The sequence below is a fragment of the Lichenostomus cassidix genome, chromosome 13 (genome assembly GCF_008360975.1).
Source record: "Lichenostomus cassidix isolate B80296 chromosome 13, HeHo_3.0, whole genome shotgun sequence".
Taxonomy (NCBI): Eukaryota; Metazoa; Chordata; class Aves; order Passeriformes; family Meliphagidae; genus Lichenostomus; species Lichenostomus cassidix.
In genome coordinates, this window is record NC_139494.1 from 5,159,069 (window position 1) to 5,184,539 (window position 25,471).

Below are 25,471 nucleotides of genomic sequence, written 5' to 3' on the forward strand. Positions count from 1 at the left end.
GAACAAATTTCCTAACCAAAACTGAAAAGTCCTTGGCTTTTCAAATGACTATAAATTGCATGGCTAAGTGCATATGGCCACAGGGCTGTCACAGTTACTTTTCCTGACAATTCATCATAGCATACTAATTCTGTAATATCATTACTGTGTCTCTTCTCACTGTACTGATCCAGCCAGTTAATTTAATCAACTAATAATAGATTCAGAAATGGATGCAAAGGGCCCTAGCACTTCAAATTGTATTACTAGAGACGCACAGCAGTGAAAACAATGTATTCTATACTTGCCATTAAATAGAACCCCAGTAAGTTATATTCTTTTACTAAGTCGGAGGTTTTCCTTAAAAAGGGAAAGAAAAAAATACTTGTACAGATTTAGAAAAGGTTCTTTCAGCAAGATTAAAAAAGCAGTTTATTTCACACTAAGCATAACTTAAAATTATATTGCATTAATTTGAAGAAAAAATATAACCAACTACTTAATCAATTATTATAATTACAGGTAAGTTTCAAGGTAAAAAAACACTGCAGGAAAGAAATACCCATCTGCAGTGGAAGCTAAAGGTGTATGATTAACTGCAAAGTGAGCCATTCAAAAATGGACAATTAATTTTATTAAATTCTAATCATCTCTGAAAATGTCAATGATGATTAAAACATTATTCTCTAACACCTCAGACCATTTTGCATGTCATGAAGACTAATACTTAAACTTTGCGGGACAAAAAAAAGTAACCCAAAACATAAGCAAGACTAGAACACAACTGCGTCCAATTTGTCTTCTAAAACATTCACAATCAACGTAGTGCCCTGTGAAATTTTTGAATGTGCAACACAGTCTTTGACCTGACATTTGCTCACTTCAGCTAGGAAATGCACACAAAGGGCACATCCCGCCAGAGGCCACGGACTGAACACAGGAGTAGCTACACTTCACACAAGCAATCCAAAGCACACACATTGGTGAGTGTGTGCACAGCTGGAGCTGATATACAAACCTGCACGTTCTAAATAGCTGAAGCCCTTCCAGAGCAAGGTGTTTTTGCTGTCCTGCTCTCCCTGCTGAGGAGAAGCACTGTGGCCCACATGGCACTGAGGGCAGCACCCACTGCACAGCTCCTGGCTGTTCCCAGTTCCAGCAGAGCCCAGGGACCACACTGACCTGAAGCTTCTGAGTGAGCTGCTTCAAGACCCTTTGCACTACTGGAGCATTAAAAAGGACAAGGATGCCACTCTGGATAGAGTGCATTGTGAGGAAATAATTTTCAACAGACCCAATTTCAACCCCCACGCAGAATTTTCTACTTAAGACTAAATCTAGAGGAATCGCCAATGTCAATTCAACTTATCTTTTGCAGACCTTACACTAAAGTCAATGAAACTCTTCACTTGCTGAGACAGTTTGTGCATTGGGACCTAAAAAAAGGCAAAAAGTATGTTTCCTGATGTAAATAGAGTTAATTTTGGCAAAACTCATTGAGAAAGGGTGATAGAGATTTATAGACTTACTCTCTGGCCATGATTCAGGAAGGCAAATGTTTAACATTTTAAAGGCAATTAGAGCCCTGTGAAACGCAATTAATCTTCTGTACCTGCCAAAGTACCCTCCCTGAAATGAGGGTGCCTGAATTCAGACTTACATTAAGTCCAGACTAAATACATATTTCTTAGAATGCATTATGCAGAGTTCACCGTGTACTCTCTCTTTCAGGTGTCCAACGTCATTTGTTACCAAGTGCGATTCCAATTATGCCAACCCAGTCTAAAAGCAAGGCATCTGCTTGAGTACCATAATCCAACAAAACAAATAATTTTCCTTTCATCAATATACAACAGCTTTGTTCATTACTGGGAAACGTTAGGTGGTGAAGTATTGAGTGCTATGCATTTTACGCTTAAATCAATGTACTGTCTTGCAGTTATGCCACCTAATGTGTTTTTAAGCCATGCGCTACAGAAATCAATGTGGTTCTTATTTGATATTCAGTGTTAAGTTCAGCCTCATAAATTTAGAATTGCACTCTGTTATTTTGATGGTTATGTATTAACCATGTCCTGTAAGTTTTATGATTTTATATTCAGCCGTGCAGTAAATCATGCCACTTATACACAAATGGCATGTGCTGAATTTACTTTTACTATCCATTCTAAAAGAGAAAGTAAGGGATGATTCACTTGACCTATTGGGGAAGAAAAATACAGTGTATCAGATAAAATTCAGAAGGTGTATCAGTAAAAAATTAGGCTCCATATAATTTAACTGAGTCTTTTCTGAGACAAACTGATTTGCAGCAGATAAATGTGTTTGATATACTTCATCTTACCAATATTTTACACTGGAACAGGCACACAGCAGTTGATCATTCTCTGGGACATGCTATTGTGTAGAAAACAAATGCTACACTGAAAAGATCTTTTTAAAAAATGGACATTAATATACAGAACAAAACTCAAGCCCTTTCCCAGCAGCTTCTAAAATGGTTTAATGATGGAAAAAAATATTAATTAGGTTTTTTTTTTAAGTACCCAAATAAATTTTTTTCTTGTATAGGGAGCCAGAAAACAAGTGCTCTGCAAGACATGTTTTTTAAAAGGGAAATTTTGTTTTTATTTTTATTTGCAATTTAATGTCTTGCCAAGGAACAAACCACAGGTTCCTAGATGGAAATATAAAGAATGTATGCTCATTTCATTAAATATGGTGAGGCAGTGCAATGCCCTTAGTGACCGAGAAGACTACTGATGCACCAAAATTCCTCTGCTGTCTTCTACTTTCTCAGGTCAAATCCTGAAACTAAAATCCTTTCATGTTCCAAGAGCTGCTAAAGACTAGCAAGATTCTTTAAATCTTGGTGTGCAGCACTGTAATTTTCTTTTTTTTAAAGCCACTAAAGTTTAAAAACTAAATGTTTAAGAATCACAGGAAGGACTGTGGGTTTCTCCTTGCACAATTCAAATAACATAAAATAAAGTGAAGTACCTGCACTGTAGTCCAGGAGCAAAACAAGAAAGCTTTTCTTTAAAACTAGGGATGCACACATTGGATATTTACATGGATTTCTATCTAGACAGACCTCAACAGTTCACTGCCAAATCTGAATAATGACATGTTAATATATGTCCATGTATTGGGCAGGAGTGCCCTGACTCCCAGGGAGAAGGAGCTCACAAGTTTACCTTGTCTGAGTTTGTTGGAGCCAAGTCCTGCACCTTGTGAACGAAAAGACACTCAGAACACCTCATTCCACATCTTCCCTTATAATTTTCTCTGCAGAAGGAAAGAAAAACCCCTTCACTACAGCCAGACTCCTCACGCCAGCCCTGTCCCTGTGTCAGCAGCACAGCACAGATCAGCCCTGCCTCAGCCCTATCCCTAGCACGGGATGCCACTTCAGTGCTTAGGCATTTGTCTACAATGTTCATTTATCTTTCCAATGCCATTAAAACTTGCTTCTACCATACACAGCAATGTATTATATCCATCTTTTTTAATCTTTGCTTCTCACTGGGAGAGCTCTGTGCTTTAAAAACTGCAATGCACTATTTTTTTCCTCCTACCTACCATGGGAAAAGATTTCCAGCAGCCATTAGCTACAGCCATTTTCACATCTCATTTTAACAAGCTATAAAAGCAGAACAACATGCCAATTACATGAAATAAATAAAATGAGTGGGTACAAGATGGCTACGAAAACCTCTTGCACTGCATGTATTTGTTAGAGAGTGTATTAGGGTTTCACTAATGTATTTATAATCCTGTAGAACAGTCTGGCACATCTGCATCTTCAGTACAACAGAACGGCAAAGATGATAGAACCCTCAGAGAATTTCTATTTGAAATAATTTTAGATCTGTTTTATGTATACCAAGGAAGCTGCCAGTCAATCTGATCTTCAAACACGCTGAATTCCACAGAGGGAATTCTAGTAAACTGCAGACTGTTCACCTAAATGCATTTATTTCAGCAACATGAAAACTAGTAGCTGTATTTGGCTAATAATATGTTGCACATTTGGAACTTTGTTAAATACCTTAATTGTGTAGCAGAGAATAAGGCAGTTAATTTACACAAAAGGACACAGAGGTGAATTCTATGTCTACATCTTTGAACAAAATAAGTAAATTCACTGAACATATGGCTTATTAAATTTAATAGTTCCTCTCCAAGATGATTCTGATTGCCATGTTTTGAAAGATAGCATTTAAAAAAAATTCTTTTGGATATTTGCCGTTAAGCAGATATGCCATCTGTCTCCCCAAATGAAAAGAAACTCAAGACTTTGATTACTATTTTCCTAACCAAGATTTAGGGTAATGTATTTCTAGTACACTGATTAACTAGATGTGACATCACATCTTGGACCTGTTTATTATTCTTTTTCAAAGAGCTACCCACATACGTGCCCAAATGTACTACATGATGGGTGATGAGAGAAGCATAAGGAAGCACCATCACCTCTCGCATCACTTTCAAGCACTATTGGTGACACCGTGTTACTCAAATAGGCATCTTGTATTTTCACTCAAGTTTTAAGGAGACAGATGTCTAAAGCATAACATAACAGCCCAAACTGGACTTGGAATTTCTGTCATAAAATGCTCACACTAAAAGAAGAGAAAATAAAAAAGAAAGCCACTTGCAAATTTCATTGTAAAAATCTATTGCAAGTAAGATGCTGGACTGAGCAGGTCACACAAATTCTGTATATCAAGGGAAAAAGTGTGACAGTATGCCAAAGTCTTGTAATTTGCATATTTTATACTTCAGATCCTCAGAAGCCCAGCTCATTTTTCCTGTCTAGTTATTTGCTAGGGAAATCTTTTTTGCCAGTAGCCTTCAAGCCCACACAAGGACTAACTCACCTGTGTCTGCACAAAAACGATTCTTTCATTCTCACTGATAAATGCATAGATTGTGCATCTACTTCCTAAGTCACTGAGTATCTCTTTCAAACCCAGCGTGAAGCAAGAGAGCAGCCCAGGAGCAGCAATCAATGGACTAATGGCCCCTGCTCAGTTCCAGGGACCAAAGGGATAACTCAGAATCACACTGCAGAAACCCTGCACAGAGTGGCTCTGGCTCGGGGTGAGCACCACTGCTCACCGAAATCACAGCAAGCTTCAGCTGGGGCTCTGGGGCATATTATGTTCAGCACTTTATAACAGACCTGAACAAAAATAAACCTGATATACAGTGACAGGCATGGCAAAAATCCACAAGTGGTAAAACCACAAAAAAAAACCCATAAAACCCAACCAGGTTTCAGCACCCAAGTCCTACGTACATTATGGAACTGATTTACAGCGATAACACTTTCCTGCTGTAGCAATCACAGAATTAACCAAATCACTTTTGGATGAGAGATGGACTCCCAGCTCAACCTTGACTCAACCCAACCCTGGCTCTTTACCTGCACCCCTCAAACAGCAAAGGCTCTGTGGCTCTGTCCCCGTGCACTTGGCCACCACCCCTGTGACAGCTCCATTTTCTGGACACCATGGACAGAAACGGGTTATAGGGAGGGTGTAAAGATATAGCATAAATTATTGTAAAAGCTGCATTTTAGGCTATGTTTTGGGTTTTTTTCTTTTGTCCTGGGATAGGCTAGCCAAAGCAGAGGCTGCTGTATCCTTGCTGCCTGCCTTCTGCCAGAGGAGCTCTGGATGACACCTTTACAACTTGCCAACAGCACAGGAACACTTCACATTCTAACTTTGCAAGAAGCACAAACAGCAATAAGGCTGAAGCATTTTGTAACGCAGTTCAATTAAGTACATAAATAATATATAACCCCACAGAGGCAATGGAGAGTTGTGATACAGTTGGACAAATGGGATGCAGGAGAAAGTGTAAGAACCAAAATCTGACAGATAAGAATTGCAAAAGAAGCAGCAAAAATGTTCACAGGAACATGGTCAAAAGGAAGATATGTTATGGTAGGAGTGGACAAGATCCTTGCTTTTGGGGGAGGAGGACAAGAACCAGAAAAACACTGAGGAAAAAGGAGGTCAAGCAGGGAAGGTGCAGCTCCTCACTTTGGTTCCAGCTCCCCACTCCCCAGCACTGCAGCAGGAATGCTCAGAGGCTCAGGAGACACCACGTGAGCTGTGAATCAAGCAGGTGGTGTGAAGGCAGTTCACGTGCTGTCCATTATGGTCCTGTGGGAGGGCACACCTGGGTGACCAACAATCCTTAGGTAACAAAATCACAAGGTAATTTTCCTTCCAAATGTTTGATTCAGAGTATGAACCAGAACTCAAACAGATATTCAACATACATTAATTTAGCTATTCAAGCTAAGTTCATGTAAATTCAGCTATTTTAGCTATTGCTAAAAAGGGCTGCTTGGCAAGGGCTCTGTATTAGCACCTCAATAACAGCACCTGAAACACATTTACCTAATGGGATGGATCTTTCAGAGAAGCTCCTGTACAAAATTAGCACAATTCACTTAGTGGACTTTATGCTTCAATTAGATAAGAAAGAAACTACAAAGAATATTGCCTCTGACATTTTAATTCCTCAGACTTCTGAAACTCTTTAAAAGGTAAGTCAGTATTTTGAGACCATAGGATACAAAACAAACTACATCAAGCTTGCAACCATTTCCCCGACTGGTGGATGCTTTATTGTGCACAAATAACTGGAGCATGGATTACACTCTGGTGCACTGAGCACTACTAGAGCTGTGCAGGCTTATTCCAGGCTCCAGATCTACAATCACCACATTGTGGTAGCATTGCCAGAAATTCATAGGTTCCATACATGCAAACCAGAACTTTCCTTCATTATTATTGATCCATCATAATAACGGAGTTGCTCTCTGATTATTTCTCAAAATCCTTTTTGAAATACCATTAGTATTGTTTCATTAAAGCTTACATGGACTTGCAGAACCAAGATTTTAGTTTTTAACTCTTAAAGAATTCTTCTGAATGTTGAGGTTTACTAAACATTTACAACCTATTGTGCTTACACAATGTTTACTAAACATTTACAACCTATTGTGCTTACACAAGCATCGTAATGGCTCACACAGCTGTGGAATTCAACCTGTCTTCCATAAGTAAGTAAAATATCTTAAAAATTAGATAGACTGTAATAGACTATATATTTAATTCCAGTGTATCTTTGCTTTGGGGGGATTGGCAGGTATGGCTGATCTGTGAACCTCATGTCAGAATCTCCAGTACACTCCCCTTTCCTGCTGCTGGCTCTTCTTGCAGCTGATCTGATACAACAGATTTGTATGTTTGTATTCTGATGGGAAAATTATTCACTAACCAAATGATTAATGCATTCACAATTGCATTTAAAGCATGAATGAGTCATATACATGCTTGCATATGAAATCTGAAACACAAATTATCATAGTGTGAGGTGTTTTGGTCCAGCATTTCTTTTAGATACATATGTCTCATTGCTGTGAAAAATCTGCTGGGCTTTTATTAAATAACATTGTTTTTTTCACAGTTATAGAGTCAAGTCTGTTAGAATTCCTCTCAGAAATACACAATTGGTTCATACTGATGTATGTTAGCTGATTACTTTCAGCTTTAAGCACACTTTGGGTTTGTACTCTTGAGAGGAATCAGGAGAAGGTATAACCACATTGCCTTGCTCAGCTCACAGTGCCCAGGAGGGCTGAGAGACACCAAGGGTTAATGCTGAGCTTCTGAACAGCCTTTGCATTACTCCTGATTGTTTCGTGTCACAGCATCCCAGTATCTCTGCAAATACAATAAATATCTGCTAAAATGAGAGGTTTGTGATCATACCAATGATTTCTCTCATCATGCTCTCTCTGACACAGCTCAGATTTCTAACAAGTGCATATGTTACAGTTCTGTCTGTTGGTTTATAACCAACTTCTGACAATGTCTTTAGGTCTGTGTCTCCATTAATTTCAAAGTCACTGTCTCCCTTCTCTCTCCCTGGGCAAGTTTGTACATCTTTATAATACCTTCTGATTAATTAATCACATAGTAAAGATTTGAAAAAATCATTATCCTTTTGATCTAAAAATCCTTATATTTCATCTTTAATATGTTCTTTTGAGAGGCTCTTTCTGGAGAAGTTGCCACATATATTCTACTCCTCTGAGATGTAACAGCGAAGCTCAAGAAATACTTCAAATCACATTTAAAATGGTTTGAAAAGATTTTGTTTCTTAAAAAGAAAAAAAGCAACATTTCTTTCAAGCTAAGAAAAAATGAGAGTATATTGCAGTACATATGGTACAAGAAGACTAAGGAAACATATGAAACCAATATTTGAAAGAGTATCAAAATTTATCACCACAGAAGTGATCTGAAACATTTTTAACATTCCATTACTTCATGAACTAGACTCAAATAAGGAGGGACAAAAGTCAAGGAAAGAAAAATACTGATTTCTTCAGATCATTTTTCTAAGATGATCATTGTATCTGTAAGATGATCTGTTCCTCCATTTGTTTTAAGCTATGCAAAGACTTGACCACATGTAGGGAAGGAGAATAACCCTCACTTTGCACATTAATACTGTAATATTCTGCTTTAAAAAGAGTGCTTTTAAGCCATCACATGTCAAACAAGACTAGGAGATTATGTGGAACCACATTAATGTCTCAAGCTCAAGGCACTATGTTATATTAGAAAAAAATGTAGGAAGGCGGAATAAATGTTCTTTCAGAGAAAGACAGGCAAATGCCATAATATTTTTACCAGTATTGAAAACGATGAGAGAAAAAGATGGTGAAATGTATCAGTAAAAGAAGAGAAATAGCTAGAAAAAAATCCTTTAATATAAAATATCAGGGAACTGACCAAAGACACAAAAAGCATACTGATGCCTGCTCTACCTCCTTTACTCTGCACCATGTAGAATTATTTATCTTGGTGATGCTGACTGTGAAGTCCTCGGAATTCTGTCCAAATCCTCCCCCTCAACTCCAGCCTTCCTGCTGAAGCACTGCAGTACTGACTGTTCCCGGAGCGTTTTCTCAGATCTTTAGAAAAACAGCTGGACTGACAATAACACAGAACACACTGATTATTAATGTCTGCCTGCTGTGGTTATAGGTCACTCTCCTAACATTTATCATAGGTATCTTTAACTTTTTTTTCCTTAAAAATACCCAAAACCCCACAAAACTGTAATCACACCAGACTGTCTTCATCTGTCCTGCTATCTAGAAAAGTAAAATGTAATTAATTAATTCAAACCACATAAAAAAGTGGAAACATATGAGAAATTCTGTTCTAAATTAATAGAAACCTTAATTTGGAAAGATTAGATGGCACTCTGTCACCCACAAGAGCTGATACCATGCTCCATTATGTACAGAGTGTCCTTATTCCCGTGAAAGGACATTTAGTCCACAAAAAGAGTCCTCGGGGACAGGACAGTGAGTCCTGATTGAGACAGAGGACACGCCTGGAGCGTGATTCAGTCCCAAAATTTAGGACTAAACTGAATGTACATACCCGTCTTCAAATACTCTTAGGGAAGTCAAATTATAGGTTAAGAAATAAAGTATCTGAAAGAATTAAATCTGGATAAGTATCACAACAGAAGTGGTCTTGAAATATGCAGTAATTATCCAGAAAATTAGAACTGGCAAATGAATATAGATGATTGAGACTCAAGGAGTCTTTGAGAAGCTGCCCAGGGATATATTGACAGGACTGGGCACATAAGGATTATTATTCCACTATTTAATACTGAAAATGTAGAGAACTCTGCAAATGAAGAAATCTAACTGATTTACATAAATTATCAGCTTTAGAAGTACAGCTTTTGCTCTACTAAAAGAGTGATTCAAGTAAGGTCAGCATTTAGAGACAGATGAAAACATTCAGACCTTATTTCTCTGTATTGCTCTGGGTTGCTTTTGAAAAGCAGCAGAGCCACATGGCGAGCAAAGTTGGTTTGGATGGCAGATCACTGCTCCCCTGCACAGGTGTGATGTTCCAGGCTGCCCCAAACCTGGAGCCTCCTTGGACTCCTCTTTGCTCCACAGTCCTAACCTTGACCTAATCCTTCCCATTCCACACTTTCTGTGCACTGTACAAAATTGAACTGAACAGAAACAACTTTTTAGTGCAAGAGTTAGTGATGTCCTGCTTCACTGAGCAAAAGGAGTTCTAACAGAAGGGGAAAAAAAAGCGCGCTACAAAAGACAAACTCCACTCAGTTAAGCAATTACAGCCATTCCCTTGTTTTGTCTGTATCCACACTGTGTAATATAGCTTGAGGCTACAGCATTGTGTGGGAGATATAAATAGCACACGCCTCCTTAAAATAATTCCTCTCCTAAAGAAAACTGGAAAGGGGAGTAACTTCACTGTAATCCATCTCATTTCAAGTTTACTAAATATAAGTGTTCTGTGGAAAACTGATAAAACTATTTATCTAGTACCACTCAAGTTAAAAAAAATAAATAAATTCCCCCAGGAATCACGATTAGTCATTCTTACAACTCAGCATCTGAGGAAACAGAAGCTATATTTTCACTCTTGAACACTAATTTGGTGTTGAGAAAAGTCCCTTAACCATTTGTGTGAAAAAATCCAACTGGTACCTTTCAATATTTCTGAATGACAGTCATGGCTCTGAGCAAACAAATGATGCTCACATATTGTGCCTAGCCTACAGGCATGTTGCTGTAATGGAATGATATTATGCCTTTTTACAAGATGGTATCTCAGTTTCAATAGGGCAAGCATGGCAAGGAAGTTTTGGTTTGCATAGCTCCTTAAACTTTCAGGCAAATACAGTTTCACCAACTCAGTGAGGGAGGATCTTCTCCCTATCAGCAACGTGCTACTGAAAAGCCTGAATGACTTGAACAGTCAGCAACTCCTGAGATATTTATAACAACTTCAGAAACCACAGAAGTCATCCTTCCCACTGAATAGTTGCTCAGCTGCAAGATCTGACCCAAAGAGATGCTATTTGAAGGCCCTCAATAATACCAGCATCTTAATAAAATGAAAAGTGAAAAAAAACCACCAAAGCTGCTTCTTCCATCTCAGCCTATAGGAAATCAAGCTTGGCAAGTTCATATTTTTATTTCATTTCCCGCAGTTGCTGCATTGTGCATTTAGGAACACAGATACCGAAGGACAGAAGGTATAAATGTGAGTTCCTATTGTATCTAAATACACTCTGATATGCTCTGGGGATGAACTGTGCCTGTGATACATTCCAGGAATCAGCTATGTTCATTACAGCCCAGCTTGTGTAAATCTCTCTCTCAGACCTGAGCACAGATGGACAATCACTTTGCAAGCACAGATTAATGAACAAATAGGACATACAATGTGGCTAGCACAGGTTTTTCCCATGAGAAGTTTTCTTGTGTTTTGTAAATAAAGATAAAGTTTGGATGTTGTTGGAACAGTGTCCCGGAACTTGGGCAGTGCAGGCCTGGCCAATCAGGCCTGGGGGAAGGCTTCTGACTGACCAATCTGGGTGACTTTTGAGAACTCTATATATGTGATGAAATCAAAACAATAAAGGTCATTCCTTCTTGCCACTGAGAACTGGTGCCTTCATTACTCTGCTAGCTGCTCAACAGCGACAATACAAGCCTAAGGATCTTACACATGTTCATTATTAGGGCAGATGACTCCAGGAGCCAGCACAGAATACAAAAGCAATTTATTTTGTAGTACTGCACCTCTCTCTGTGACTTAATTCACAAATTAAACTGCCTCTTCCTCTGACACCTGTGCTGTTCTGCTGGCCAGAACTAAGTATCTAGAAACTGGTGGTTATTTTCATAGTAAGAAATGAGTTTTTACACAACTACACTGTAAGTGGTGTGGATTAAATGTAAGAAACCCAAATGGACACCACGAAACAGCCTCTTTCTAGGACTGGGTTGTTCCAACTACAGTTTCAATCTACACCTACCTCTGCTGCAAGTTTTCTCCATAAGGCCATTTCTTGCCATTTGTTTACACAACTAGAAGGTGTGGTACCATATAGAAGCAGCACTTCCTCCAAAGGCCAGTGGGTTTAGCACAAGAATGTGGAAGATCACAGCAATGGCACCCTCTGGTGACAAACGGTAGCACATAATGGGGCCAATTATTTGGCCTGGAAAAAACACTTAAAGCTACTTCTTCATGTAAATATCTTCCATGGCAAGGACTCCTACTGCAAGCTGAAAAATGTAGGCAGTTAGCTTTAAGAACAACAATAACAAACGTACAAGAGCAAGTAATGTTAAGAAAAGACAAGTTCTTCAAGATACTTCCATCTCCTCAGTATCATCATATCTTTCTTTTATGGGTTTAGTCTAATCTGATATTCTTTAACCATGAGATAGACAAAACATGAATTGAAAAATAGTCCTCTGCTTTTGTCTGAGAGAAGATTTCTTGTTCACATATGGTTAAGATTTCAGCATGGTCTCTGTAGTGCTATAGCTTTTGAGGTGTTGAAGAACACTGATGAGAGGTCTGCGAGCCAAAGACTAAACAGACAAGTGGACAAACAGCTGCTCATAAGAAATCTCTCACTTGACTCAAGAGGCAGAGCTTCAGCTTTCCTGAATCATTGCCAATCATCCCCTGAGCATCTTACAGGAAGAATGTAGAGAAGAGAGTCAGCGATTTCTAATGCTACAGAGAGGCTGAACAAATAGATAAAAGTACTTCCCCTATCACTGCCAAGGAAGGAAACTATCATAGAACTTTTAAGAGCTTAAATTAAGCAGAAAGTTGTCTTTAACCTGTGTGAAATACAAGGAAATTAAAACGAAAGAAAACAGTTGATGTTCAGGTTGCTCATATAGTATCTGACAAAAGCCATTCAATTCTACCAGGAGCTTCTGCAAAAAAATCAGGTCACAAAAAAACTTTATGGTAAAAACCAGCCAAACAAAAAACCCCAAACAACAACAACAAATTTTGGCTTATTATTTGGATTTTCTCTCCTTTGACCTAAGGAACAGAACTTACAAAACATATTTTATAACTTACTACTTAAGAACTAAGTGAAAAAGTTTTATAACAGAAGACAGTAAAATAATAATAATCTCTTTTGAAACTCCTTAGTTATGGGATAATTTAGTTTCCAACAAGCTCTGTTTATTTGAATATATACATACAAAACCTTTGGCACTGACAGAGCCAAGGCACCATTTCCTACCCATTTTCCACCTGAAGAGGAATTCTATCCTACCTGAGTAGAATGTTACACTTCAACATCACGTTACAATCAATTCGAATACATCGCCTCCGACAAGCTGACAGATCCTTTGAAAAGACTAGTGTGCAGAGTGTAAAACAAAGCACATCCCAAGAAACGTTTCGAAAATGTAATGACACTAAACTTCTGTCTACATGCGTCACTCTATTCGTGTGATAATAGGCATTCACTGCACCAGCAGAGCTGATTGGCCAGACTCAGACTGAGCTTTATAAATGAAGTATTGACTCGAAAAAAACAGTGTGCACCTTGATGCAATTATGCTCTAATCAGTGAAGTATGCAAGTCTTTGCAATTAGGGAGATTATTAATAGTGGGATACCACACGTGAGGAAAGATACCTGTCTCTAGCATGACAAAGTTCGAGGAAGCTTTTGGTAAAATTTCTCATTTTGAAAGGCAAGACAGAATAAATTCACTGTGTGGATTCTTGTGATCTGTGCTACAGTTTACAAGGGAAATGTAAAATACAGAGGTTTTTGTTTCACCTTAATAAATTTAGTTAAGCACCATGCACAGACAAACCTGGAAACCTTCCTGCAAAGGTTTTATCACTCATCAGCCACTCACAATGCATTTAGCACCAAGCTGGATTGACTTTATCAGATACACATCTCTTTTATAGAAAAGAATAAAAAGGCATTATTCTAACTCAGTTGTGGTTTGAACAAAGGCGCTGTGGCTTGCTTACCTGGGTGACCTATATAATCTAAGTTTGCTTTTCTAAAACTACTAATTGACAAACTGAATAATATGCTGTAATGGAGTTCTTGTTAAACATAGTTTCATCATTTCCCTCTACTAGATGGAAAGGCTCATGATTAAATAATAATTGAAAAATCTTGTGGTTATTTTAAGAGGGTTTTTTTAAAAGCTCTCCGTGTTGTGACCTTCACACAATGATGTAGATACAGCTGCAGGCAAAAGCTCTTTCCCTTAGAATTCAGGAAAGGAAGATCCCAGCTAGCCTCAGCAGTTTATGAACCCAGCTGCTGCAGCATTTTCCTAATAGCCTTAATTCATCCACTTATATTTCTGTTTTCCTCAGTTTCCTGGCTAAATGCTGGACTTCAATTCCTAGGTCTCAATTCCTGATTGCCTTAGTTCATCCAGTTATGAGGGGGCATTCATATAATCCAAAAAAACCACCATGAAGAGGGAGACTGCTAACAGGATACAGCTCCAGCCAGGCCCTTGTATGGGATAACGACAAAAAGCCCAATGGTGCTGTGCCAGAGCAGGGCACAGAATGTGGGACTGCAATCCCTGACACCTCAGGAGCAATGGAAAATTTTACAGGAGCTGAAGCCCTGACTGAAACAAATGGGCAAGAACACTATGGACCCTCACTGCATAATTCCTCACTCCCATATACATAAGCGGCTTTTTCGGTTTGCTTTGGGGCTCTTGTAGGCTTGTGTTGGGTTTTCTGCTTGGTTTTTTTAGCAGTCCATCCATTCCTCCTGTAATCATGAGGGTCAGAAGTACATGTATCTTTGGGAGGATGAAACCCAAGATCCTGATGCACATCTCCTCAGGTCAACACTGATCTGAATGGGAAATCTAACGGCTGCCCAAGTGCTAAATGTCAGCTATGAGCAACAGAATGTCAAGATGGCATTTGGTTTTACCCTTTTAGGCCACCAAAGCAGAGCTATCTTGCCACATCTCCATTCTTAATCTCTAGAATATCATTAAGCACTCTGTTCCAGATAGTGTTTATTGAGCTCTTTCAGTATATACCAGTCAGTCTAGCAGTAATTCATCACATCACCCTGACAACCTACACTACAGTGTTGCTGGGTTATATTAAAATTGCAACAAATGTTTAAGCTTTTTAATACTTTCATTTCATATTCCTGTCTTACACAAGGCTTTAAAGTTTACCACTACTACATATCCATTTTTTGTGCTTAACCCCATCATCTAGACTCCCTCTGCAGTGAATGCATAAGCCATTTACCTGGACAAAATTGAGTTTATGTGTAGTTAAGTCTTTAAAAGTCATCCCTGCTAGTCAATTCCCTCATTAGGAAACCACTTCCTATCAGAAGTGCCCTCAGGTTTTGAGAGCACATCAAAATTGGATCCACTTAAGCAACCGAGCTTTGATACTGCACTTAATGACTTTCTAAATTTGTCATTTACAAAGTACTTTACAAGCCTTCCTAAAGAAGAGCTGAAGTCTGCCCATGCAGGAGCTAACCTTCCCAGCTCTCCTCCTTCAGGAGCCTCGGTGACGTGTGACGTATGCGGTGCCATTTTCTGAGTATATGACATTTCATTTCAATGCCATCGTTTCCCTAGGACCATCTGGCCACTTTCTCAGCTACGAACAGAAAGTACAACTGTGACAGCTCTTCCTCCCTTCTCTTTCAGACCTGCCCCTCCTGTTGTTCCCAAGCTACCTGGGTCACTCTGGAAGAGGAACAGGCACAACACTGCCAGGCAGTTCTACCTGCAGAAATCAGCACTGCATAATGACACATGGAGTGACTCTACACCTTCCCTGCTGCTCCTTGTACCCAAAATATTGACATTCTATCCCAAAATTACAAGGGTGTATTAGATTTCCCAGACACATACAGTTGAAGATGGCACAGATCTGCTCCAACTGCATCACCACTGTTTAAACATCCCCCTTTAACAAGGAAAATATTTTCTGTTGGTGACAGTGAGTATTTCTTGGTGGGAAACATTAGGAAGCAAGACTAACCTCCCACTTGTTTAAGCCAAAGAGAATTCTGGGACTGACAACATAAAAAGCTTCTACTTTCTACTCTCTTACAACTTAGAGACATTAGCATGCATACAAGAAACCCAAAATAGTCTCAAGAGTAGAACCACAGTGTTGCTATAATCTTTCCTGCAAGTTATGAAATGTGAAATAGAAAGCTGAAAAAAAATTAAAATAATAAAATATTGATAACAACATGTCAAAACTACAAGAGTAAAAGAAAATAAACTCCTTGGCTGTCATCTGTCTGGTGCCTTTTTGTAAACTCCTCTGATGCAATAACATAATTTTTCTATTGCAATTCTAAGTTTGCTATTCAACAACATCCCAGGAGAAGCTCAGATTATACTGCTCATAAAATGGAAAGAATGATAAAATGTGAGGTCAGTTTGAATTATGAGGTGGGGTTTGTTTTGGTTTTAAGGTTTACATATGCATTTGAGAAATCACTATATGAAACCACTATTGAAAACTTCATAGCAGGGGAAAAAAGAAAGAAAAATATAATTTGCCTAAGTTTTCATACAATTCAATCAGAAGTACAACACAAATATAGTTTTTCATATTTTTCCTTATAATTTTAGAAATTTTATTTTCTTTATTCATGATGCTTTTTCATTTAGTAAGTGATATGCACACAAGGTATTGTCTGCTATTCAAACTTTTAATTACTACAATAAAAGCACCACCAAAGCAACATGGAGAAAATATTAGAAGTCACTGTCACCGTATGCCTAAAATAGCAAATGCTGATGGATATTGAACCTGAAAATATCAGTGCAGCTTCCTACAGTGCCCTTCCACCTGACTTGAATTGTCACACCCGATGCTGGAGTCAGGCAAGTATGGAAGATTTTCTCCAGGAGGAAAAAGGGGTGAAGTGAGGAGAGGGAAAGTGCATGGCCCTGCAGGGTTCCATGTCAGGACTGCCCAGGTCCAGTCCAATAATGCACCCCTTGCCCACACCTCCCAAGCTGGGCTATAAGCACAGGAATTGTTCTGTACGTGCGAAATTATTTGATTCTTGTAGGCATTATTACAAACAGCTGCCACAACCACCGTGTTTTGTGGTGGACTTCTTTCCAACACATGCCCAGATTACCCCAACATGACCTTGAACTCTCCCTTGTACTGCTGAAGTTTGGGATTGTTTATTCCTCCCCATTCATTCTTGTCTTGCTGTTCAGTTCAGAATTGCTGCTACTAAGATAAAAGCACACCTTGATAATATTTTTTTTGTCTGACATTATTTTAATAACATGGTTTCAGTCCCGGAAATTCTCTTCCTCTCTCAAGACACTATTTTTTTCCTTTTCTGACACAAAAATGTGAAACACAAACATCTCAATGGTTTGATATTAAAATATAAGAGTAGAAATCTCATTATAAATGTTCTATGTTGTGCCCCACACTACCAGTGACATTATCCTTCCATTATATACAAAAATGGTAATAGCAGAAAAAGTGTCAAGGTAACAACCTTCTACCAAAAAAAAAAAGCCACCAACACCATTCCAGACATTTTCACAGCATGAGAATGAACATGATCTAGAGTCACATCAAACCGAAAACTCTCCTTCGGGGCTCACTTTGAGCCTACTAGGTTCATTTCAGCACTCAGACCAACATCTGCCCTGAGTTTACATCCTACTTTTCCATTCTCTTTTCCTCAACCTAGGATTACCTCTCCTCTTCCCTATTATTGGTCTGTTCAGCTTTTCACTCCCATCTGCCTACTGTCAGTTGAATTTTATCGCCTTCCTAACAGCCTGTAAATGATCATTCAATAACAGGGAAGCCAGGAAAAGAGAAGATTGCAGATCTGTTGCAAAAAGATTCTGTACATAAATGCTCCTTAAATACGATCGTTCTGTTTTCATGGATTTTTAAAATGAAAGTTATCCCAATTTACATTTTATTAAATAATTTTGAGAAGAATTATTAATTTTTAATTTTCAATTTAACTTAATTTTTAATTTTCAATTTAACTTAAAAAACAACAACAACAACAAAAAAACCACCAACAAAAAACCGCCCCCCAAAAAACAGGCCTGGAGCAGTACTTGCTTCAAGGTCACTACCTAAACATGATCAGCAGCTAAGCTTTATCCTGGAAATAGAAATACTGTAGGCTGAGGAAAGAACATGGCAATTGATAAAAAAAACTTCTTTTGAAAAGTTGGTGATGTTGTTTTGGCATAAAAAGGTACAAGATTCAATAAAATAAAAAATAAGCATTCAGGAACGGGTGTATCCCCTATAGCTCCCTACCTGTGGGTCCCCACAGGGAATTCTCTCTGCAAAGCTGGCAATGACATCAGAGGTGATCTGTATTTCTGACTGACCTTTTACATCTGTATGCATCACAAAAAGATTACTTAAATCTCTCAAATCAATACCTCAGGTTGAGTAACAATCTGCTGACAGATTTGTGTTACAAATTCACAATCGACTTGCCTAAAGAAGAGATGACCACATCTAGACAGTAGTGAAAGTTACAAAATACAGTAAGAATTCAGAGCCTAATCAGACTTCTGAAAATAAAAGTGTTTTTTTCAAGTGCCAGCAAGGTGTTTTGTTAGGAAGAATTTCAGTATATTAAGTAAAACAAGTAATTTAATGAGTTGCCATTATTTCAATTTATCTACAAGCATTGCAAGCCTGCTAATATTTCAAGGTTCACAGCATTCTGGTTTTGATAAAATTAAATCATACTAAATCTACAAGCGCAGAAAATGGGCATAGGCTTTGTGAATGGATTTGAATAGGAGTGATTTTTAGAAATTAAGCTTCCTCTGTGCTGCTTGCAGATGTACTAAAAATGACAAAATAGATTTATGGATACAAAAAAAAAAAGATGAAAGGTCTGATTTGGTTTTTTGGGTTCTTTTAAGGTTTAGAAACTATGATAGCATCTCAATATTAAAAAAAAAAAAAATTTTTTTTTGGAGTTGAAGGACCTTTACATAACAACACTTGAGCTGTATCTGGGAAAAAGCTTTACCAGAACTGTCAATAAATTCAGAGGTCTATGCATCATGAGTTGCTGCTAATATTGCTAGGCATAAAGGGGGAAAGTCTCATACCAAGTAATGTCTCGCTGTATGCTGGTATCCTGCAAATGTGAAACCATATCAGAGCACAAATTTCTCTTGAAATATAGATTCTTGTTACTTCCTCTCAAGATGAACCCCTAGCAGGTTATTGATCTGCTTCTGAAGGACACAGTGTTTATTATGTAGGAAACCACTGCTGGGCACAAGTGTGAGAAATTAATGATGGTTTTGTAAGTGTCCACACTGTGGTGCTGAACCAGTGTGGCAACTGTCAATCTATATGATTATGCATCCCAAAACTTCATAAAATCAGTGATGTGAAGAAGCATTGATTTTTGAGCTAACCAGGATTTGTGAGAGAGTAAGGCTAAAAAGTTTACTGAAGTTAACACCTCTGTGTATACAACAGTTGCTTCATACCTGCGTGAAGTTTTTTTAAAACAACCAAACACGCAGAAACCCTTCTCACAAAAACCCAAAATGAATTCCACATACTGCTTTGTTACTTGCTTCCTGTTTGATCATGTTGTTCTTTCTCCAATTAATATCATTGGTAGAAAGATGCAAAATTGATTCGCTTTGTTGTATTTCCAATTACATAATAATTCACTTATTATGAGGAAGAGAATGAAAAACAAGAGAACAGACTCATTCTTTTATCAGTTGGTGACCGACTGTATAAAAGTAGGTTCTGAGATTATGTTTTCCTAGACAAAAGGTGTGACACACTGCTACCACTGAAATGGAGACAACCAGCTTCAGAGAAGTGAACTCCTGCTACCACACTGAATCCCAATCCTTCAATAACACCACAGTTTCTTTAGTCAGGTTTTTTATTTGAAATTACACTCAGAAGCCTTAACAAAACTGCACTAAAATCAATGGAAGTTGTCATATTTTCTGTGAATGGTATTATTAAAAGGAAAAATCAATTAACCAGTCACTGATTCTTTTTAAAACATGGGCTTCCTTGTACAAACCATTATTAGTAAATGCACATTCCCTCCTTGGTTTTGATGAAGAAATGTATCCTGCTATGCCTATGGAGAGGGGATATTACCTGAAGACTCAGTTTAAATCAACAAAAAAAAGACTGCTGTTATAAACAAAATCAATTGCACTTTGCTGAACTTCTTTCTATCAATATATAAACTGTAATTTGGTGTTGCCCTGTTTGCTTTGACAAGCAGTTGTTTGTGTTTCCAGAGCCTGGCACAGCCGCTTTGCTGAAACCAAGACAACTGTCAGCAAGTACAGGGAGGAGCCCAAAACAAACACCTACAGAAATCCTCTTCTGAGAGGTGCCCAAATGCATCCGACAGAATTTTATCAGAATATGCTTAGCAGAGAGCTGGTGTCATGTGCTGCTCTCAGCTGCTGCAATAGTTGCTCTGAGGGTATGATGTTGGGGAGGTTCTTCTTCACCTCCTCAGAATGACAAGATCCAAAATCCTTAGTTTCTACTTTAACTAAGCTGAGTTGGCACATTCATAGGATGGAGGAAAAATTCCTGCAAGTCCATTTTCACTATTTTCCCTCTGGAGTTCAATGTAAATATATGTGAGCACAGAAAATTCCCTAGGAAAGAACCTTAAGGTGACCCATATGAAGAACCTGAATCTGAGTAGCTGCACAAGTGATTGGTGCTGTTTCTAGAGTCTCATTTCTGAGACCTTAATAAGCTATGTTAAACACAAGGGTTGTGCCTCAGCCTCATGCATAGCTTTGTTTTCTCCAAGTCCCCCAATACCAGTAACAGAAGAGCAAAAGAATTTTTTTACAACTTCAAAACCATGAAAAAATACATAAAACTAAACCTGATTGTTACAAATTAGCATCATTGTTACAGCTACCAGCATATTGTAGATTATTAATATTACTTCAAGCTGTGTAGAAAAATCACATATAAAAAACTATTTCTCCTTAGAAATTTGTTTCTGCTTCTCATCACTAAGTTTAATTTAAGAGACTCGGAGCACAAACTTCTGTGACAGATTATGGCACGAAAAGTAAATTGTAAAATCAAACATAATATCTATCATATGATGCACATTGAATAAGTTTCCTGATAGTGATGCTAAAAAAAAAAAGCCAAACCAAAACCCTACGTTAAAAAACAGCTTTAGTCAAATGAGCAAGTGAAACTTCACCTTTAAAAGAAGATTTGTGTATTTTTAAGTATGCTCACATTCTCACACATGTAGATTAGGAATATACGGAAGGAAAAAGCCTACCATTCTCCTCGTCTGACTTGTTCTCATTGTCTGAGTCGGTGAGCGTGAGAGCTGAGTTCTCTCGACTCGACAGGCCGGAGCTTCTCCTGGATTTGATCCCTCTGCCCCACAGCCGGATGGCGTGCTCCGGAGACATCCCTCCCTCCGTGTCCGAGTCGGCGTCGGAGCCCGTGCTCAGGGAATAGCCTTGGTGCAGAATCCCTATGTCGGAGCAGTAGCCACTGCGGTGGGGAGAGGGCTCACAGATCCCCAGCTCTGCAAGAGTGAAGTTTGTTCCTAGAAGGACAGGAAAAAAATTACAAAATTAAGTAATTTAAAAGCTAGGGGATTTATTTTAAGCTTTCAGACCTTTTTAATTTTGCTCAGTTCTGCTGTAGAGCAACGAATTACATATAGAGATCTCTGGTGCACTGGTCTAGCATGACTTAACCGTAAAAATATTGAACGTATCTAAAATGGGTGAAATATACACAACAAAGGTAGGAAAAGTCTCTACATTTTAGGTTACTGTTTTGGCCTGAAACAATTAATCTCTTAGGTGTGTGATTAACATAAACCTCATGACAAGTGCTAATACCTGCTTTAGTATCTAACCTCATATTTGTAAGACAGAGTATGAGCTTTGAAGTTGTGCATTTGATTACTCAAAAAGAGCAATTTTTCACATGAACCTCATTTTCAGGTCTTCCACAGAAACAGTGAAAGAATGCAAATCTCTCAGCAATGTAACATGAAACTTGTTCACCAATTTATATTTACATTTGATGCAAATGGTAATTAAAGAAACCGAGGTAGATCTTACAGTGTAACTCTTTTCTACCTTTTTTCCCCATATTTCAGAAGAAAGAATGCATCAATACCAAAATCAGGAGGTCATTTGGTTTGAAGGCAAAACTTTCTGAGACAATGTCAAAACACGTGACCTTCAGCAGTTAATAATGACTCAGTGGACAAAATCTTATACATTTTTAAAGCACATGGAGTCCCCCAGGGTTCTCAGAAAGTACAGAGTTGCTGCCCGATATCTGCTTATGTACTTGTTTCCTACAGTAATGAACAGGGCAGTAAAAAAATAAAGGGAAGTATTCACTGGCCTCTAAGGCTTTCAAAGATTTTGAAAAGCAAAGTAATTTGGGCTTCATTGCATTGGGCTAAAAACAAAAACCAGACTGAAGCTGCTGGCAATATAACTGCCAATTTTTAAATTATTTTCTTAATGCATGGAGAAACCACATCTGTGGTCTGCGTTTCTAAAACAGTAGTTTTATTTAGTCCAAAATCAGTTTATATATTCTTCTCTGCCTCTACATATTTGTCAGAATGAAGCTCTACAATAGAAGTTCATACACTAAATAAAACACAAAATGAAGTGTCTTCTATTACTGAAGAAGGTAACTAGGTTTTTTTTTAAAGTGCTAGAGCTTAATCCACAGATTGGCCAGGAAAGATCATAATGTTTTATATCTATCTGGTTCACCTTCCTGTATCAGCTCTCTCCAGTCTCACATCTAACTCCCAAAGCATTTTCTGGATATGGGGTGTGTGCACGCATGTAAAAGTAAAACTCAGTCCCACTTAACACTTATTTCTAGAGCTCATCTGTTAAAGGATGAGGATGGATTTCTTTTGGAAGTCTGACCCACATCCTTAGCCAGCAGTGACCAGACCAGTGCATGGCTGTCACCCTGAGGTCACCCTGCAATCAGGCCAGCAGCAACGGAGTGGCCACAGCCCTGGTAAAGAATTATCACCAGATGATGCTCCTCAAGAAATGAAGCATTTAGTGGCAATGTGTAAAAAGCACATAAAAAGGCTGACATTAAAAAAGCCAGCTCGCTGTCATCAACACCAAATTAACCTGAACCCTTCTAGTTAGGAGCATATTTTACCTGCCTTCTAATACTTAAAGCAGTAATCAGAAATTTAATGGTTTAGTCAAAAACAGGGAACTCAACAATCCTAAAAATGAGCTTCTCAAGTGCACTTCAGTCTAGATTTTTGCTTTTTTTTTGCAATAAGTGAAGAGTTCTAGCATGACAGATTAAGCTACTTTTAAGGAAAATGTAAACTTTAATCATGTGCAATTTCAGTAGAAGACATTTAACAAAAACAGTTTGATTGATTAGAATTTTGCTTCAGCCATATTAGCAAACTAACCATAGACTTATTAATAAAAAGGTGAAAATGAAACCAAAATAAATATAAAAAATGGACTGAACTGAAGCTTAGTAGCCCCCCACAAGCAGAGTACATGTTGACATTAGATACATGTTAAAATCACTAAACTCATTGTGAAAATTAAGTTTTTCAAAGTTTCTTGTTTGTTGGTGTCATATCTACAAATACATACAAATTATGACTATATTGGTTTAATTAAGCTGTTGTAAATACAGAGTAAAACATTTTGATGATATTCTGTGGATTTTAACAGCCCTTACAAGCCCAGATGATTTCATTTTGATTAGCATCCTGTTCTTACTTTATTTGTCTGAGGAAAACGGTAAAGGCACTGAAAGTGAAATATAGTATTCACAAAACTCATTCACCCATTTGACTTTTATTATCTGGGAACTTGGCATTTTCCAGTAACTGACCAAATTTAAAAAAATTGAGAAGTGGATCTTATCAAGAGCACAAATGGAATCAGCCCCTGAACCTCTGGGAAAGGATTTTCTATGCTGCTTCTCAGAAATCCCTTTATAGTCTTATGACATGACGGTAGACATGAAATATTCTAGAAATTTCCCTGTCTAGTAAAGACATGTTCTTCTCTGGTAGATTTTAAAATTAATTTTATGTACTAAATTTTGGCATATGCTTCTGCAAAATATTATTTGAGACTGTTCTGGAAGGCAGCATATAGTGGCAGAATAACTTGTCCTTGGATAATATTTTTTTCACATCGACATACATATATATACCTAAAACAGGTTTTCAGATATGTATTTTACATGTAAATACATAGAAATATATCACTATATTTCTAACTCCTGATACATTCATAGTCCTTAATTTACCATAAAATCTGAGAAAAGGAGGATGAAAATACTACAGTTATATTCTCTAGATCTTTTCTTGATCTGGACAATGTTCTCCTACAAGCCTTGTTCTCCTAAAATGAAACTCCCCATGTCCTGAATGACATGTGAACTGCTTCCACTAATACATTCTTCTCTCATTTACTCAGCCATTAATGCACATTAAAGTATTAATGGCATCAATAGACCACCCTTGTAAATTCACACAGAGGATAAACATAATCTGGATGCACAGAAATTATCCAGTAATTCACAGACTATGCTGAGTTGCAAGGAACCCACAAGGATCAGAATCCAACTCTTGGCCCTGCACAGGATAGTCACACCCTGCGCCTGAGAGGGTTCTCCAAACATCTCTTGGTGGTGTGTGACCATGGCCCTGAGGAGCCTGCTCTGTGCCCAGCCATCTTCTGGGTGAAGAATCATTTTCTAATATCCAGCCTAAACCACCCAGGACATTCCCTCGGGTCCTGTCACTGGTCACCTCTCAGAGGAGAGATCAGGGCCTGCCCCTCCTCTTCCCCTCACAACAAAGCTGTACCCTGCTGTGAGATCTCTCCTCATTCTCCTCTTCTCCAGCTGAACTGACCAAGTGCCCTCAGGTGCTCCTCATACAGCTTCCCCTCCAAGCCCTTCCCCATCCTGGCTGCCCTCCTTTGTGCACCCTGCATTGCAGAGGAAGTATGTTCTCACAAAACATGAAAGCCATTTCACATCCACACACCCTTACAGAATAATCCATGTGGAAGCCTGATGTCAATGTTCACCCAGACCAACACAGCCCCAGGGCCAGGGGAAACTACAGCACTTATGAACTGCAGTGAGGAAATGCAGGCATAGCCTGGCCTGGGGGGGTAAAGGTTTAGCATCTCCTTCAAGGAGTACCTTCCTTACAGCTCTGGGTGATACTGGGGGCTCAGGCATAGCAAGAGCTTGTAGGAGACAAGTGAAGGCAGCAGCATCACTACTTGCCATAGCCTGGCCAGCCAGAGTGCTCTGCTGTGTGACACTGGGCCACCAGCCAAAGTGCACTGCCAGCAGGAGCAGGCAGGCAAGGATGGCTTCTTGCAGGGTGACACATCACCCTCTGCACCTGGGGCTTGCATTGGGCTGAGAGGAACTGAACTGCACTGTAGCAATGTGGGTTTTTAGGATTCCATGTGCTCCCTTTGTTTCCCTGCTCTGTATACTATTGGTTCATTT

General features: G+C 38.5%; 1 protein-coding gene across 5 annotated transcripts in view; it reads right to left on the bottom strand.

Annotated features, from left to right (window-relative positions):
* TENM2 (teneurin transmembrane protein 2) overlaps positions 1-25,471 on the bottom strand; it is a 557,904-nt gene that overhangs the window by 411,330 nt on the left and 121,103 nt on the right. For all 5 annotated transcript variants that reach the window (XM_085073437.1, XM_085073436.1, XM_085073435.1 and 2 more), the window contains exon 4: positions 21,231-21,506. In XM_085073437.1, the coding sequence (XP_084929563.1) occupies positions 21,231-21,506 (276 nt within the window). The remainder of the gene's footprint in view (positions 1-21,230; positions 21,507-25,471) is intronic.